The sequence below is a fragment of the Marmota monax genome, unplaced genomic scaffold (assembly GCF_021218885.2).
Source record: "Marmota monax isolate L192 unplaced genomic scaffold, Marmota_monax_Labrador192_F-V1.1 WCK01_AAM20220418_F8-fsc00238, whole genome shotgun sequence".
Lineage (NCBI taxonomy): Eukaryota > Metazoa > Chordata > Mammalia > Rodentia > Sciuridae > Marmota > Marmota monax.
The window spans coordinates 1,206,613-1,224,806 of record NW_026693175.1 but is presented as its reverse complement, the minus strand read 5'-3'; the positions used below and the strand labels follow the sequence as shown (position 1 = coordinate 1,224,806).

The 18,194-nt window shown below is 40.5% G+C and overlaps 1 protein-coding gene across 9 annotated transcripts in view; it reads left to right on the top strand.

Moving 5' to 3' along the window:
• Positions 1 to 18,194, top strand: part of Immt (inner membrane mitochondrial protein) — a 41,871-nt gene continuing 23,677 nt past the window's right edge. For 7 of the 9 annotated variants that reach the window (XM_046455978.2, XM_046455977.2, XM_046455976.2 and 4 more), the window contains exons 1-3: positions 3 to 154; positions 11,581 to 11,654; positions 12,912 to 13,101. In XM_046455978.2, the coding sequence (XP_046311934.1) occupies positions 110 to 154; positions 11,581 to 11,654; positions 12,912 to 13,101 (309 nt within the window). In that variant the 5' untranslated portion in view covers positions 3 to 109. Of the gene's footprint in view, positions 155 to 11,580; positions 11,655 to 12,911; positions 13,102 to 18,194 lie in introns of all 9 variants that reach the window. The other 2 variants (XM_058583028.1, XM_058583027.1) reach the window with 1 other exon arrangement.

Here is an 18,194-nt window from a genome sequence, read left to right as displayed (position 1 = left end):
AGCGGCGGCAGAGCGGTCGCGGGCACGCACGCACGCACGCACGCACTGCTTCTCTCGCGCCGCCGCTGCCGCTCCCGCGTACACCGGCCTCGCCGTCCGCTAAGTCGGGATGCTGCGGGCCTGTCAGCTGTCTGGCGTGAGCGCCGCCGCCCAGGTGAGCGCGGGCTCCCCGAACGCGCGTAGGAAGTGATTCCGGGCGGCAGCGGAGAGCGGGCCGGGCGCCGCCGGGTCGGGCAGGGGCGTGCGCGGGACCACAGGACGCCGGGACTGTCGCCGCTGCGGGGCGGGGACGGGGACGGCGAGGGCCAGCCCCCAGGCCCGGCGCCGGTTCAGCGCGGCGGGTCCAGATGTGAAGGTCAGGTGGAGGACTACAGCTCCCGGCTGGCCGCGCGGCGGCCGGCCGCATCACTAACGCAGAGGGGTCTGCGCTCCCCGGAGCCCGCGGCTCGAGGGTCCCGGCTGTAACCGGCCGGAGGGACTCGGGATGGCTAGGAACACCTGGGGCTGCTCTTACTCTGCAGAGCCCCTTGTCGTGGATGGAGCTGAAACCCCTGGTACTCGATTGAGGAAGGACAGAGTCATGACCTTGTGCTCATTTTGAGATGAGCCTGGGGTTCTGCGTCTCCAGGCGCTGGGACGACTGTGGCTGGCACTCAGTTTTGTTCTTTCTTTTCTTTTTAGTTTTTCATAACTTATCAAAGTAACTTCTTAAAATTGAAAGTAAGGGGCTGGGGATGTGGCTCAAGCGGTAGCGCGCTCGTCTGGCATGCGTGCGGCCCGGGTTCGATCCTCAGCACCACATACAAACAAAGATGTTGTGTCCGCCAAGAACTAAAAAATAAATATTAAAAAAAAAAATTCTCTCTCTCTCTACCTCTATCTCTCTCACTCTCTCTTAAAAAAAAAAAAATTGAAAGTAAGAGACCTATTTCCATTGCTCACGGTTTGCAGAACATCGTTATTATTTTGGCAGAATGTTGTATTGAAGAAATGGATATTGTGACTCCTGTACTAATCAAATAAAATCCCTAGCCTTAGTGAGTTAGAAATCATAAAATTCAAGCCTTGTTTTTCTCTTCTAGTTAGCTTCTCTCCCTATTCATTGCTGGGGTAAAATAAAAGAAGCAGCCTCTTCCACAGGGAAGTGGGGCCTTATTAATTTTCTATTGCTACAAGTACCACAAATTTAGCTCCTTAAAACAACACCCATTGGTTGCCTGACAGTTTTTAGCCTGGAAGTCTTTTGTGAATGATTTGAATTTTCAGAATTACACAGGCTGCAATCAGAATTATGGCCATGCTGTGGTTCTTATTTGGAGATTATTTTCCAAGCTTATGCAGGTTGTTGGCAAAATTAAGTCCCTTGCAGTTATGGAAGTAAAGAAGAAAACAACACCATTTTCTTGTTAACTCTTGTCAGACACTGCCCTCGGCTTATAGAGGCTGCCATCAATTTCTTGCCATAAGGCCTCCATAGGCCATTCAGTAATATGCATATTTGCTTTTTTGCAGGCTACCAGGAGCTTGTCTCTCAGACTTCAAAGTCTCCTATTTCCCTGCCTTTGCTCTTTAGACCTCGTTTAAAAGGCTTATATGATTAGGCTGGGCCCACCTCAATAACTTTCCTTGCCAGTCAATTCAAAGTCAACTTTTTAAAAAAAGTCACAGTAAAATATACATACTTCCTAGGTCTCAACAAAGATTTCTAACCGTCTTGAAATCGCTATCTTATAAAATTCTTTGGTTTATTCTTTCCAGCTCCTCAATCGTTTTATAGATTTGATAGTATAGCTTTGTGTAACTCTGCACCTTTGGCTTCTCTCAAGTACTCTCTTGGGTTCCATCTTACCCTTTGTATCTTCTTCTTTTTTTTTTTTTTTTTTTTTTTTAACTGAGTCAACTTCTTGTTTGAACTTTTATTTTTTAAATATTTTTTTTAAGTTGTGAGTGGTCCTTTATTTTATCTATTTATTTATATGTGGTGTTGAAAATCAAATCCAGTGGCTCCTCATACATGTAAGTGCTCTACCATTGATCCACATCCTCAGCTTCGTTTTTGAACCTTTAAATACACTCTTTCTTCTCTAGTTATATACTCTTTTTTTTTTTTTTTAAGAGAGAGGGGGAGAGAGAGAGAATTTTTTAATATTCATTCTTTAGTACTTGGCGGACACAACATCTTTGTTTGTATATGGTGCTGAGGATCGAACCCGGGCTGCACACATGCCAGGCGAGCGCGCTACCGCTTGAGCCACATCCCCAGCCCTAGTTATATACTCTTATTAGGGATGACATTAACTCTCAGAACTTTAATCCCTAAGCAGATGACTCTTCAGACTCTTCTTTGTAGCTTTGTATTCAACTTTTTGAATTTTCATTGAAGTTTATCAGTTTATACATACTATTCCACTTCATCAAACCCCATCTTAAATGTCTTTCTGATTTTACTTTTACTGATCCCTTCTAGATCAGTTCTTCTTTTTTAAATGAGGCAACTTTTTTTTAATAGCTTTATTATATTCATTAATTTTTTATGTAGTGCTGAGGATTGAACCCAGGGCCTCACACATTCTAGGCAAGTGCTTTACCACTGAGCCACAACCCCAGCCCATGATAATTCTTTTTAATGTGGAGTGCTTTACCACTGAGCTACCTCCCCCTGTTCTCTTCTGTTTTTATTTACAGACAGGGTCTTGCTTAGTTGCCCAGGGTGGCCTTGAACGTGTCATCCTCCTGCCTTAGCCTCCTGAGTCTGGGATAATAGGCCTGTGCCACCATGCCAACTAGAGTCAGTCCTTAATATAGTGGTTGTAAGAGCTTTAGCAAACATGCCATAGCCAGGTGTGCTGGCAGAGGGCCTGTAATTCCAGCTACTGAGGAGACTGAGGTAGGAATGTTGCAAGTTCTAAGCTAGTCTGGACAACTTAATGAGACCCTGTCTCCAAATAAAAATTTGAAGAAAAAAAAAAAGGACAGGCGATTTACCTCAGTTGATAGCACCCTGGATTCAATCCCCACTTCCACAAATGAACAACAGAAAAATTCCTGTCATGCTCTTCAGTGACATCCCATCACACTTGGAATGAAATCTAGTCTCTACTTCTCCTGCCAGGCCCTTCATGGCCTGGCTTTTTTTCATATCCCATTTTTTATACTCTGCCTCACTCTGTGGTGTCTCCAGCACATGCCTCTCTTCATGGGTGTTTCTCTGCCCCCAAACTTACCATGCATCTTTGTGCAGCTCACTCCCATTGTGCAGGTATTTTCTCAAATATAAGCTTCTCTTCAGAGAAGTCTTCCTTATAAGGTAAACTTAAGTGCTGAGCGTGGTGGCATGGTCCTAAAATCCCGGCCTCTCAGGAGACTGAGGAGGAGGAGCCAGCTTGGACATCTTAGCAAGACTTTGTCTTAAAATAAAAAAGGGCTTGGGCTGTATCAGTGGTAGAGTGTCCCTGGGTTCAATCTCTAGTACTGCAAAAAAATAAAATAAAAATTAAAAATTAACAAAGAAAATAGACTGATGACCGCTCTTTTTCCTTGCACCACTGTTTTTACCCTCACCCTACTTTGTTTTACTTTGTAGCTCTTAGCACTACCTGACATCATAATGTGTATTTGTGTGATTGCTACATGTAACATGCAAGTTCCACAAAGGGACCGTGTCCATATGGTTCGCTGCCATTTTTTCCAGTACTTACAATAGTCTCTGGCTCCTACTAGATTCTTAATAAATAAATATTTTTGACGTTTGAGTAAATGTGTTTCATGAATTTTTCTTAATCTCCATAAGTAAATGTGACCTCCTTTAAAATCTCCCAGTGGTTTTGGAACCTCTGATGGTGTATTAAGCTCTCCAGAGAAACAGAACCAACAGGCTATGTGAATGTGTATTTATTTATGTATGATAAGGTGGGTTCATGTGGTCATGGAGGTTGGCAGGTCCAACACCTGCAGTGTGGCTTATGGGCTAGTCTCAGGAGAGCCAGTAGTACAGTTTTAGTCCGCAGGTCACCAATTTCAATGTTAAATCTTTTCTAAAAACACCTGCTAACTTGACCCAAAACTAACCATCACAGATGGTATCGACCTTATTCTTCAAGTATGGACTCACTCTTAAATTCCTTACACGGGAGTATTCAGGAAAAATTATTTGTTCTCTTTCTTTTCTTTTTTTTTTTTATTATTATTATTTTTTTTCTCTTTCCTAAGTTTATTTTTATTTTTTTAAATTTTTTATTGTTGGCTGTTCAAAACATTACATAGTTCTTGATATATCATATTTCACAATTTGATTCAAGTGGGTTATGAGCTCCCATTTTTACCCCATATACAGATTGCAGAATCACATCAGTTACACATCCATTGATTTACATATTGCCATACTAGTGTCTGTTGTATTCTGCTGCCTTTCCTATCCTCTACTATCCCCCCTCCCCTCCCCTCCCCTCCCCTCCCCTCTTCTCTCTCTGCCCCCTCTACTGACATTCGTTTGTCCCCCTTATATTATTTTTCCCCTTCCCCTCACTTCCTCTTGTATGTACTTTTGTATAACTCTGAGGGTCTCCTTCCATTTCCATGCATTTTCCCTTCTCTCTCCCTTTCCCTCCCACCTCTCATCCCTGTTTAATGTTAATCTTCTTCTCATGCTCTTCGACCCTACTCTGTTCTTAGTTACTCTCCTTATATCAAAGTTGTTCTCTTTCTTTTCCAGAAATGAGCTTTAGAACCTTGATCCTTCCTGAGTTTACTTCTCAGTTCTAGCGCTTTCTTTTTACTCTCAGTTGCAGTATTGCTTCCTTCACATGCACTGGTCTCTTCTGCGCGTACCTAAAAGAAGAGGGAGAAACGCTGTTGTCCTTCAGGGTCAACTAAGCCCGCCTGTTTAACTGAGACCAGGTTCCCAAGTCTAGGATTAAAATTGCCTGTAGTAGAAGTAGGCTGCCGACCACATGTGCTAGAAAAGGTTTTGCAGATGGTGCAGCCTGTTTGCCCATACTGATACTGGAATCCTTTAAACCACTCCTCATTTTCATATTCCTAGACTAATGGCTTTCAAACCATTTTGAAATACAACTTATATAATTTAGTACACCTGAGTGAGATTATATAAAATATTCATGTTATGCACAGTGACCAAAGAAGTGTCACATTTATTTTTGTTTTTTCAAAACCATCTAAACAATTTAAAATTAACTAATAAATCACAATTTAGTTTTGCTTTTTAGGATTGTTTTGTAAAATGATACATTTCAGAATTAACCAAAGTATATTTCTGTTTCAGGTTAGTTTACCCACGTAAGTAAACCACAGTGCATCTCCCTTAGTCTAGGATGCACATTCGCTCTTCTGCAGTGCTGTTTAGTCTGCCATTGCCATAACTGAAGAGTAGTTTCCTCTTAGACATAGAGTATGTTTATATTAAGAGATAATGTTGCTTCAGTTTCAATCTCAGTGAATTTTTAATGGATGTACTTTTTAGCCTTAATGCATGATTCTTTTTTTTTTAAATATTTTTATTTTTTAGTTTTCGGTGGACACAACATCTTTATTTTTTGTGTGGTGCTGAGGATCGAACCCAGCACCCCTCGCATGCCAGGCAAGCGCGCTACCGCTTGAGCCGCATCCCCAGTCTAATGCCTGATTCTTATAAAATGTTTTAAGTTAACCATAGTAAAAGTTACATTATGTGTTAATCTGTATACCAAGTGTGCAAGGGGCCATTAACTTCTGGATGCCTTTGGTTTTGGTGGAAGGAATCCTTATGACAAGACACACCAAACAGTCAATTATGGCAACCAGCAGAGTCAGTGGAGGAAACCTGGAACCTGCAGGTAGGGTTCCTCTGAAGTCTGTTGTTACAGGTTTCACATCGAGGTTGTGATGTTGCATATGTTCAAGGTTGTGGTTTCACATCGAGGTTGTGATGTTGATGTACAAGGTTGTGGTTTCTTACATATGTTCACTTCAATTTGGTAGAACTAAGGGAATAGAGGATCCTGCAAGAACATTACTAGAGGATTGGATGTTTTCTCTTCCTTTTTGGTTTGTTTTTTGTTAAAATCATGTTTCTGCAGGTTAGGAACAGCAGTGATAACTTTATAACTCTTATTACAAAGTTATATGTTCAGGCATATTTCTTTGAAACAGTATTCTTCTTTTTACATCCTAGATCATTATTAATAAAAAGGAATTCAGGAACTAAAAAGTAGCCAATATTTACAAATAAAGAGATACTGTAACAGTACTTAAGAGAGTACTCTGGAAGCCAACCTTGTATTTGGCAAGGACTTCTTAGATATGACACCAAAAGCACAAGCAATAAAAGAAAATAGAAGATAAATTTTGTTTCATCAAAATTTCAAATTTTGTGCACCAAGGGACACTCAAGAGTAAAAAGAATGAGAAAAAAATATTTTCAATTAGAGTCTAGTGTTCAGAATAGTCAAAGAACTCCTATAACTTAACCTTAGAAAGACAACCGAAATAAAAAGTAGGTAAAGGCTGGGCGCAGTTGTGCATGCTTGTAATCCCAGCAACTCAGGAGGCTGAGGCAGGAGTAGTGTAAATTTAAGGCCAGCTTTAGCAACTTAGTAAGTCCCTGAGTCAAAATAAAAATTAAAAAGGGCTGGGAAATATAGCTCAGTGGTAAAGTGCCCCTGGGCTCAGTCCTCAGTATCAAGGGAAAAAAAAATATTATGATAAAGTGATTTCTATTCTTTTTTATTTTTTTCAAATAGAAGTGAAACTCCTTTTGTCACCATTTTGGGTTTCTTTTGGCCAGAAAAGATAATTTTTTCACATTTTATTTTTTTTTAAATCAGGGTTCATTTTATAATTTATGGTGTGTCATTTAATAGAAATCATTTTTTCTTTCATGGTGGTACATAAAATAAATTTCTTATCAATGTTTTATGAAAAAAGTTAAAATTTAAGGTAACCTTTAAAAAAGCAACAGTATCCACAAATATTCCAAAAAAATAGTGTGAGAGGACTAACCTTACCAGATTATAAACTTAATTCTAAGATTTACTTGTTAAAAGTTTGCTTTTAGTTATGAATAGGTAGATCAGTGGGACAGAATAGGAAGTCAAGGTTGTAGAAGAATTTAGGTGGACACCAGCCTGAACTGGGCACTGGGGGCCACCATCATGGGACATGGAAGAGCTCAAAGGCAGTGCTAGGCCTCCTGGTGCTGCTGACCCCAGCCATGGTGACTGCCATGCAGGGCCAGCAGAGGCTTCAGGGCAGACTGACAAGAGGCAAGATCTCAAAGAGAGGCCATTCCCCTTTGGAGAAACAGATTATTTTGACTGAGCAACTTGAAGTAGAAAGACGATGTTATTGTTAAAGGGATCTCAGAAAATGTGACTTGAAATGAAGTGACCTGTGGATGGAACAGCAGCAGCATAGGGAAGGGGTGGTCTGGTAAATAGCTTATTGAGTCCAGCTTTTTTTTTTTTTTGGGGGGGGGGTGGTCATTGCCCTGTTAAACTTGTTCAAATAAAGAACAGTGGATTGTATATTCTAAATTACCAATGTAAAAATCCCATGTCTGGACACTTTTCCAATGGCTACCTAACCTTGCTGTACGTAGTTAGAGACACTAGTTCTAGGACCTGGTCCTTTTCTCTTTCTGGCTAGCATCTGGAATTGCCCAACAATTCTTTTTATTTCATAGAGAGAGGAAAAAAATCCCTGTCTCAGTTACTTCTGTAGGCAAATGTTCTGAAGAGTTTCTGTCCTCTCTGAGTGGTCCTGGTAGAAGCCCCGTTAAGGTCGGTGTCCAGAGCTTAGGATTATTACTGAAAAGCACTTTTTTTTTGTGTTATGCAGTTTGTGTAAATTGTCACATACAATACTTTTGTGTGAGTGGGGGGGGGGGGCTGGGGATTGAACCCAGGGCCTTGCACCTACTAGGCAAGTGCTTTGCCACTGAGCCCCATCCCAGCCCTCTTATATAAAGTACTTTAAGATGCGGAGTGCAAGCCGAGGGAGAATGTGGCATGAGGGAATATCCCCTGAATATTCAGGATGTTGGTTCCGATTGATGACTTTGCCTTGAAAAGTACTTCTGACCCTGGGGGAAGGAGGAGGTTGAATAGTAATGTCTACTCTAGCAGAAGGTTGATTCACATCAGTGAATCCACTAGAACACCTATCTTGGAGGAGTGGGCGGAGGGTAGAGGGACCTGAATGTGGAACTAGAGGACTGGGCCTTGGTGGACCTATGACCAGAGCAGGGGCTTCTACAGTGGTGAGGAAGGAGCTGTGTTGTGAGTGGAGGAGCATCTGTCCTTCTGTGACAAGTACCAGAAATAGGTAGTAGCCAATAGGAGCACCTTAGTTTCTTTGGCTCATGAGTTCCTATGTTAGGGTTTCTTTTTTCAATCTCTGAAAGAAAGCAGGGATGTAAGATAGACCTAAATAAAAAGATAACTATTATATTTATTGACTTTATATGTTGTGTACATATTATATTTGCCAACTACAAATTTATACAACACATTTGTACTAGTAAAAATTGTTGTCAACCTCTATCACATTGTTTAAAATTCTTACATAATTTTTTTTAAAAATGAGATCTGATTGCATTGCCCAGGCTGAACTCAAAACTTCTGGGCTCAAGTGATCCTCCCAGTCAGCCTCTTGAGTAGCTGGGACTATAGTTACATTCCACCCAGTTTAATTTAAATTTTGTTGTTGTTGTTTTTGGTGTGGGGATTGAACCCAGGGGCACTTAACCACTGAACTGCATCTTTTTTTTTTTTTTTTCCCAGTTGTGGATGGATATAATAACTTTATCTTATATATTTATTTTTATGTGTTTCTGAGAATCAAACCCAGGGCCTCGCACGTGCTCTACCACTGAGCTACAACCCCAGCCCTGAATGTATCCTTTTTATATTTTATTCCGAGACAGGATCTCACTGAGTTGCTTAGGGCCCCACTAAGTTGCTGAGCTTGGCTTTGGACGCGCCATCCTCCTACCTCAGCCTCCCAAGCTGCTGGGATTTATAGGCAGGCACCACTGTGCCTGGCTAATTTTAAATTCTTGATGGTAACCCAATAAAAATTACAGAGAGAGAGAAGAGTGTGTGTGTGTGTGTGTGTGTGTGTGTACGTGTACATACATATATATATATACACACATGTATATACGCACACATAATGTATTTTTAGCATTGTATTTCTCTTGATGTAGAATTAACGGTAGAATGCAGAAATCTTAAATGTTCACTTTCTGAAGTTTGATAAATGCAAATACTTGTATGAACATGTATCTTTTGGGGACACGATTCAACCCAAAAGCTGTAGGACCCTTTAGTTAGTAAAACATTAGCATCACTCATAAAAGTTTCCTCAGGCCCCTTCCCAGTTACTCTCAATCTCCATACCCATAAGCCACTGCTTGTGTTTCTTTCTACCAAGGATTGCCTTTGCCTGTTCTGTACCTAACATAAATTTTCTCAAATGAACCTTCGTGCAGGACTGTGAGGTCATGATTGTTTATGTAAGTGGGAAGCTGGGAGAGCACAGGGGTAATGTGCAGGAAGTATTTCTGGATATCAGGCCATAGCATCAGCTGCCTGTGGCGAGGGGAACTGGAACAGAAGCATAAGTGAGATTTGTCACCTTTAAAGCTTTTGAATTTTGATTTGAAATTTCATATTTTAATTTAATACTAGTAACTACTTCAGCCAAATAAAAGGGAAAGTAGACAGTCAAGATAAAAGAATGTGGAAGATGGATTTTAAAATAGGCTGCAAACTGTTCTCGTAAGTTAGGATGTTCTCAGACTTGAGCGTTGAATTTAGCTCATCTTTCCTGGAGTCTGGTGTCCATCAGGATGCTTGCTGTTTGATATTCCAGGTAGCCCCTTAGCCACTGCCAACAGCACCTTAACTTTTGACCCCAGTGCCTATTTGTACTCAAAGGTTAAAAAATACAGCCTTACATCAAACAGCTTCAGTGGTCTCCTGGTGTTTCCTTCCTAAGCCACATGTGGGGTTACTGACTTAGATGATAGAGCTGTTCAGTTTCCTATTACCTGCTTTGCAGAATAGAAGGAAAACACCCCTTTCTGTTAAAAGCAGTTCAGAAATGTTTTGAATGCCACACTTTAGGTAATAATAGAAATACTTTTAAATACCAATTATATATGCTTTATGTTTAAATCATCTGTTCGTTTCAATATGTATTAATACAGTAGAAGTTTGTGATGTTTATGTTTAGGCAGTTGTAAATTGCAACTATATTCAGTCATTTCATGTGTGTTCTGTGATCATGTGATCTGTTTTCTAATAACTAAAAATACTTCAAAAGGGAAATTTGTGTTTTTCTGGTATTCCTTAGGTATAATTTCTTTTTTTTCTTCTTTTAATATTTTAACAGATGGGGCCTTTCTCTGTTGTTCAGGATGGTCTCTAACTGCTGGGCTCAAGCAGATTTTAATTGAATATAATTCTCTTGCCTCACTCCCCACCCCCAAGTAGATGGGACTGGTGCATGCATTCAAGCCCACCTCTTAGACACAATTTTATTAAGGAACCTAGAGAAAGCATTTCCCTCCTGACTTGTTGCAATTTGATCTTTCCACATGGTATTAAAAAAAAATATTTTAGGGTGGAGGGTGTAGCTTGGTGGTAGAGTGTTTGCTCAGCCTATGTGAGCCCCTGGATTCAGTCCCCGGCACCCAAAAAAACCCATTTTTTAAAAAAAATATATCAATGCAATTAGTTTGAAATTTCAAATTGATATATGTGAATAGTTTATCAATACCTTCCCCAAATAGTATTTGGATGCTAATTCATTTGCTGATTGTAAGGAATTCACAGATTGTAGGGATCCACAGATCGTTAAGAAACACTTGGGTTGTTTTTTTTTAATACTTTATTTTTAGTTATAGATGGGCACAGTACCTTCATTTTATTTATTTATTTTTATGTGTAGCCGAGGATCAAACCTAGTGCCTCACACATGTGAGGCAAGCACTCCACTACTGAGCTACAACCCCATCTCTGGGTTTCTGTTTTACTTTGACTTGGGTTTGTGTTTTACTTTGATTAAAACAAATCAGGAGGGCTAGGGTTGTGGCTCAGTGGAAGAGCGCTCGCGCCTTGTGTGAGGCACTGGGTTCGATTCTTAGCACCACATATAAGTAAAAATGAATTTTTAAAAAAGCTCCATCAACATCTGAAAATATATTTTAAAAAAATCTGGAAATGTGTTTCATTGCAAATTGATTTTTCCCCCCTTTTTTGTGGTACTGGGGAATTGAACCCAGGGGCCCTCTACTACTGAGCTACATCCCCAGACCTTTTTATTTTTCATTTTGAGACAGGATCTTGCTAAGTTGCTGAGGCTGAACTTGAATTTGTGATCCTCCTACCTCAGGATCCCAAGTTGCTGGGATTATAGGCATGCACCACACTGTGCCTAGCAGAAAATTGATTTTTGAAAATAAAATAATATTTTGTTCAGTGAAGATATTAGTAATGAAAGTATTATTTTTGTATTACTAACCCTGATAACTTCCCAGCACCTCTAACTGTGCTAAAACTGTGGTGTTTTCTCTTCTAGACTTGTCTCTGTGGAAAGCTTGTCCTCCGTCCATTGCGACCATGCCGAAGATACTCAACTTCTAGCAGTTCTGGGTATGCAGTGCCTCCTTGAAACCTAGCTTTTTACTGTATGCAACTGAGTGGTGTATATGTGTGTTTTCTTTGAATATAGGAATCGCTACTTAAAACCTTTTATTAAGGAACACAGTCTTTCCCCTTACCCATGGTTTCAGTTAACTGTGGTCAACTGAGATAACATCTCACATGATTACAAGAAGGTTGAGCTCAGTAGAATCATACTCGGAGAGAAAGAGACCATATTCACACAACCTCCTTTATAGTATATTGTTAGAATTCTTCTATTTTTTTCTTAGTTATTGTTACCCTCTTAACTGTGCCTAGTTGATAAGTTAAGCTTTATCATGGATATATATGTTTAGAAAAAATAGCATATGTAAATTCATTACTGTCTGAAACTTCAGGTATCTTCTGGTGGTTTTGAAATGTGTCTCCCCTGAATAAAGGAGACTACTGTACGTACACTGAAACTTGGTTATAGTATTTTTGGAATATCTTCTGGAGCATTATTTATTGTAGATGAAACTTTGCTAATGCTGTTCCTTTTGGATAGTGGTAGTTGGAAGGCATTGAGGCAGACCCCCCACCCCACCCCGCCCTCCCAGGGTGGTCTTCCATGCTATAGCAGTAGGTTCCCATCCTGAAAGCAGCATGTTATAACATAGGAAAAGTTTGTTAATTCTGTTTGATATTTTTTCATCTTATGTTTGTAAAGGGTTTACTTTATTGTATTTATACAAGTGCTTAATTAAGGAACAGGAGCTTTAAACGTTATTAATAGTTCTTTTTAGGGGAGCCAGAGGAAATAATGTGAACATCTTGGGTTTTAAGTGTTAAAGATAGATCGCTTCATTCCTTCTGTCCTAGATATTATTGTTTTTTGTTACCAATAAATAAATGTTATTCTATTGCAAACATGTTATAAATAAATCAGGAAGCTGGGTATGGTGGCACATGCCTGTAATTCCAGCAACTGGGGAGGCTGAGGCAGGATAATCAAGTTTGAGACTAGTCTCAGTTACGTAGTGAAACTCTGTTTCAAAGTAAAAATAAAAAGGATTGGGGATGTAGTTCAGTGGTAAAACATCCTTAGGTTCTATCCCCAGGATTAAAAAAAAAAAAAAAAATCAGGTAAAGGTGATGCTTGGCTGTGATGGTGAATCGGGGTAGAGAAGCAGAAGTCAGAGGTCTTTGAGATTCCTTCCCTGAGGCAAGTAGATGCAGGAGAGCCAGGAAATAATATTTGTATGTGCTTCCATTCCTTCCACCCAGGTTGACTGCAGGCAGGATCGCTGGAGCGGGTCTGCTGTTTGTTGGTGGTGGTATTGGAGGTACCATCTTATATGCCAAGTGGGACTCCCACTTCCGAGAAAGTGTAGAGAAAACCATTCCTTACTCAGACAGACTCTTTGAGATGGTTCTTGGTTCTGCACCTTATAACGTTCCATTGCCAAAGAAGCCGGTAAGAGTTTTAAACATTATTTCATTGTATCCTATGGAATAGTTTTATAAAGCAAGCTGTTTTTATCTTGAAAATAGTACACATGTCTAATTCAGTGCAGCTTGCCAGGTGCATGCTAGTTCTCTTCAAACTGAGCTGGTAATAATCTGCACAAGTGAATTCTAGCCTTTGGGAGTTTCACAGATACTCTGAATGTGTGCCACAAGGATGATCACTATGCATTCTACATGGGTGACTGGAGGAGGTGTGCATGGCAGAGGTAACTGGGTACAGTGTGGTTGAGGGCAGCCCGTATCCGAGCAGCTCTCAGGCTCTTACTTGGAACACTAAAAATATAGTGGAGACTGGCCATGACACCGAACCCCCTGGTGTGGGCAGCAGGGGTTCTTTTCAGACTCTAAAACAGAGTCACAGAATTTTCAGCTATATGCTGGTTGGTTGACAGGAATATTTTCCATGTTCTTTAGAGTTCCACTACCCCGCCCCCCACCATGCTTAACATTTTGGCGGGGGGTAGGGGGTAAATTAAACTCAGGGGCACTCACCCACTGAGCCACATCCCCAGCCCTATTTTGTATTTTAGTTAGAGACAGGGTCTCATTGAGTTGCTTAGTACCTCGCTCTTGCTGAGGCTGGCTTTGAACTTTCTATCCTCCTGCCTTAGCCTCCAGAGCTGCTAAGGATTATAGGTAGGCACCATCACACCTGGTGAGGCTTAACTTTTTAAAAAAATCATCTTAAATATTTCTTCACTGAAACACAGTTTCTTCTTTAAACACACACACACACACACACACACACACGAGCATGGATTTTTGGCGTTGGTATTAGGCATTTTTTTATGCAGTGAAGCTGGATATGGCTTATCAGTTCTTCCTTAGGAATTGTGTGGTCTTCTTTTCTCCAGAATCTCACATGGTCTTGACAAAGCCTGTAACACAGATAATATTTGGAAAAACAGATATTCTCAAATTTCCTCTCTACTCCCACCCCAACTCCACTTTTTCAAGTATTCCTTGCTAGTCTTTTGCATCATTTATACTTTCGTTGGAACTTTAAAATTTCTGTGGCAGAGGGAGACAGTTGCACAGGGGCAAAGAGCAGAATCCTGTGGATTTGATCTAAAATCCTGGGTCTATTTTAAGCTATAGCACCCCAGAGAAATGACTGGGAGCAGTTCTGGGGGAACACAATTCTGGGGTCAGACTGAACAGTGGAGAGCAGTGGGATCTGTTTGCTCAGCAGGACTTCAGGTGTCCTTCTTTGAAGATGAGTGCCCTCTCTCTAGATGACTGTGGGCTCCTGCCATTCTGCTTAGGTATCTCGCAGAGTATTGCCACTTGGATAGCTGGGGATGGCTACACTGCACCACCTCAAAATTCACATTCCTCGTGGTTTGCTTTTTTTTGGTGGTCCTGAGGATTAGCTCCAGGCCTTGAGTGTCACTGCACTCCACTCCCAGTCCTCTGATTGGCTTTTTGAATTGAAGGTAGTCCCAGGCTGTCAGGTTGCTGGTGTAGAATTCTCTTCATCATTATCCTTGTTCTCCTAAGTCTCCTATCTTGTTTATATTCCTTTTCTTTTGTCACCACTGTCTTCACCCTATTCTGGCCTTTGTCACTTTATATCCAGTTATCTTCTGAGCTAGACCTGTTGCTCTCTCCACAGTCTTTCCCATCTTCCTCCCAGTCTCCACCCCTAGATTCTCCTTCTGAAACAATCTAGGCCGTTCTCATGTCAGTGCCAGAGAGCCTTGTAAAATCAGCATTATCACATTCATGATGCCACTTATTAGGAGTGTTCACACATTTTCTATTCTTTAACCACAGACTGAAAGGTAGAGTGCCCTTAGAGGTCGTTGCACTCTGAGTAAGGAGCACGCAGCCAGCAGTGGTTGCGGGTCAGCCTAGTCCTGGCCGATGGGGCCCTTTGTTGTTGGGTCAATGGTCTTTGCTTGTGCGTGGGCTGCCATGTGGTACCCCGGCAGTCTAGGTCTGAATGGTTCTCGTGTAAACCCTCAGCTTTATTCTAGTTGGCCTTACAAAAAGGCCTTGTATTTTCCACACCTCTGCGTTAGTAAAGTGGCAGTTAGTTCCAGGCCCTGTTCTAAGAGCCCTGGTTACAGCAGAGAAGCAAACAGAAGTCCCTTGAATTTGCGCCCTTTCCTGAGGGCGTCTTCCACCCAGGGGCTTCACTTCTTTGTCTCTGTCCTTCACTGCATGGGCCTATGTGCATCTGCTCTTCAGCTGAATTTTCATGGTATTAGTGTTTTTATTTTTAAAACATTTATTCTACTATTGTGCATTGTTACCAACTTGTTGCTTTCAAAAACTATGCATTTCATATGCATTTTTATGTTAACCCTTTTAGTAACAGCATGATTATTTACTAAAACAGAATCTTTGGGTGATGTGGAATAGGACTTATCTAAATGAATACATGTTATGTTCTTTGGTGAAACTTTTTTTTTAAATAAATACTATTTATTTATTTATTTTTATGTGGTGCTGGGGTTGGAACCCAGGGCCTCACACCTGTGAGGCAAATGCTCTACCACTGAGCTACAGCCCCAGCCCCTTTGGTGGAACTTAATATTAAAAAATGTCATTTCTCATATCTATTTCATTCAAATTTTTCTTAAATATGAATATATTTGAGAGAAGTCCTTTTATTATATATACACACATATAATCACTATCACAGCTCTAGTAAGAATTCTAATGGATTTTCCTAATTGGTAAGGAAGTAGATGAGATGATTTTAGTTTGGTCCCCAGTACTACCAAAAATAAATAAATAAGAAAGAAATTTTGTTAAAGTTCATATGGACAAAGTAATGACGAGCCAAGAACATTCTGGAAAAGTGTTGAGGTAGGGAGGGTCAGAGGACACTTTTCCAAATGTTGATTTTGTTATAGTGCTGCTTGAATGAAACAGGGTTTGGCCTAGGACTAGAAATGAGGAGTCAGACGCAGTGGCACCCATCTCTAATCAGCTGCTCAGGAGGCTGAGGCCATAGGATTGCAAGTTTGAGGTCAGCCTGAGCCACTTAGAAAGACCTTGTCTCAAAATATAAAATAAAGGGCTGGGGCTGTAGCTCAGGGGTAGCACCTGCCTTGCACATGTGAGGTACTGGGTTTGATCCTCCACACCACCTAGAAATAAATAAATAAAGATGTTGTATCCGTCTACAACTAAAAAAAATATTTAAAAAAATAGAAATAAAAAATAAAAATGTTGGAATGTAGGTCAGTGGTAGAGCACCCCTGGGTTCCATACCAGTGCAGGGGGGTGGGGAGAAGAGTAACAGCTGGACTGTGGTAGAGAAGCAGTGCATGAGGCCTGGGGTTGGATCCCCAGCACCACAAGGTAGTCAGTCAGTCAGTCAGTCAGTCAAACAAGCCCTCAGCAGTGGCTGCTCTTCAGGTATGTGGACAAGGACTTTCATTGCTGTGATGTTTGTAGAGCCAAAACAAAACAGGAAATAATTGAATGTCTGTAAGTAAACTAGTTGACTAAATTGGGGATACCCTTACTTGAGGATAGTACGCAACCAAACATTTCTTGACTTGGAAGAGAATGTTCGTTATATATTGTTGAGTGGAAAAAAAATCAGATTACATATTATACACACACATAATTTTGCTTTGTTACTTGGCAAATATGGCATTTGCTTAATATTGTTTTCATAGAGTTGTTGATGCATTTAGAAAGCTAAATTTAAAATTTGACAAAGTCATAAAAATTAAAACATTTAAACCTACAGTTGCCTAAATTCAGAATTTTAACTACTATCTGTGATTATGCAATGCATACTTTTGGCCCAGAGTCTGTTGCTGAATTTCTGAAACTTTAACCCAGTGCCCTTTGAGACTTTTTTTTTTCAAAACATTATTTTCTTATAATAAAAATAATACCTAACAAAAAGCTGGAAAATACAGAAAATCTGCAAGAAATATGATTACCTGTGATTTTGCTCTGCAGTGCATATTGTGTTGTTTCTGCTACTCTTTATTTTTCTAAACATAAAGTTTTATCAACATTTTTTTACTTATTTAAACATAATGTTTTTTCAAAATTTAGCATTATATCACAACTTGTTTTCAATCTTGCCATTTGTTCTCACAAACTATTTTTGAATGGTGACAAAATGTTTAATTTTCTTACATTTTAACTGGCACAGGTTGCATTCAGTAGCACATCATTTAAAAAATATTATTATAAAATATAGTTAACATTTATATTAAAAAATGATTATCATTTCCATTTTTAAAAAGCTACAGTGGGAGCTGGGCATGGTCGCACAGGCCTGTAATCCCAGCAGCATAGGAGGCTGAGGCAGGAGGATCGCGAGTTCAAAGCCAGCCTCAGCAAAAACTAGTTACTAAGCAACTCAGTGAGACCCTGTCTCTAAATAAAATACAAAATAGGGCTGGGGATGTGGGTCAGTGGTTGTGTCCCTGAGTTCAATCCCTGGTACAAAAAAAAAAAAAAAAAAAAACCCTACCGTGGAACTTCGTGGAACTTCTGTATCTAATCAAGATGGAACAAAGGGACCTGATTTAACTTTGCTGCTTGAAAAATCTATCAAACTGGACAAAATACAAATAAACTAATTACAACATGTAAAACGCTTTTTTTTTTGGTGGGGGTACATCTACAGCCCTTTAATAAGTTTTATTTAGAGACAGGGTCTTGCTAAGTTGCTTGGGGCCTTGCTAAATTGCTGAGGCTGGCTTTGAACTCTTGATCCTCCTGCCTTAGCCTCCCGAGCTGCTGGGATCACAGGCATGACCACTGCACCCGGCATAAAGCACTTTCGTGTTTTGTGTAAAACATGTTTTCAGACTCTGTCCACCAATAGAATAGTTGTGCTAGAGGGGAATTGGAGGTGATCCCTAGGACTGCCTGCTCTTGGTGCCTGCTGGGTTTTTCCAGACTGTAGCATAGGAGGATAATCCCAAGCAAAACCTGGGAGTCTACAGGGTGGAGCAGGTGGAGCTGTGTCTAGGGAGGTCAGGGTGACTGCAGCTTAGAGGGTGGAACACTAGAGAGAACTGCCAGAAAAGAGGCCCATGGAGAGAAGCCATCTCT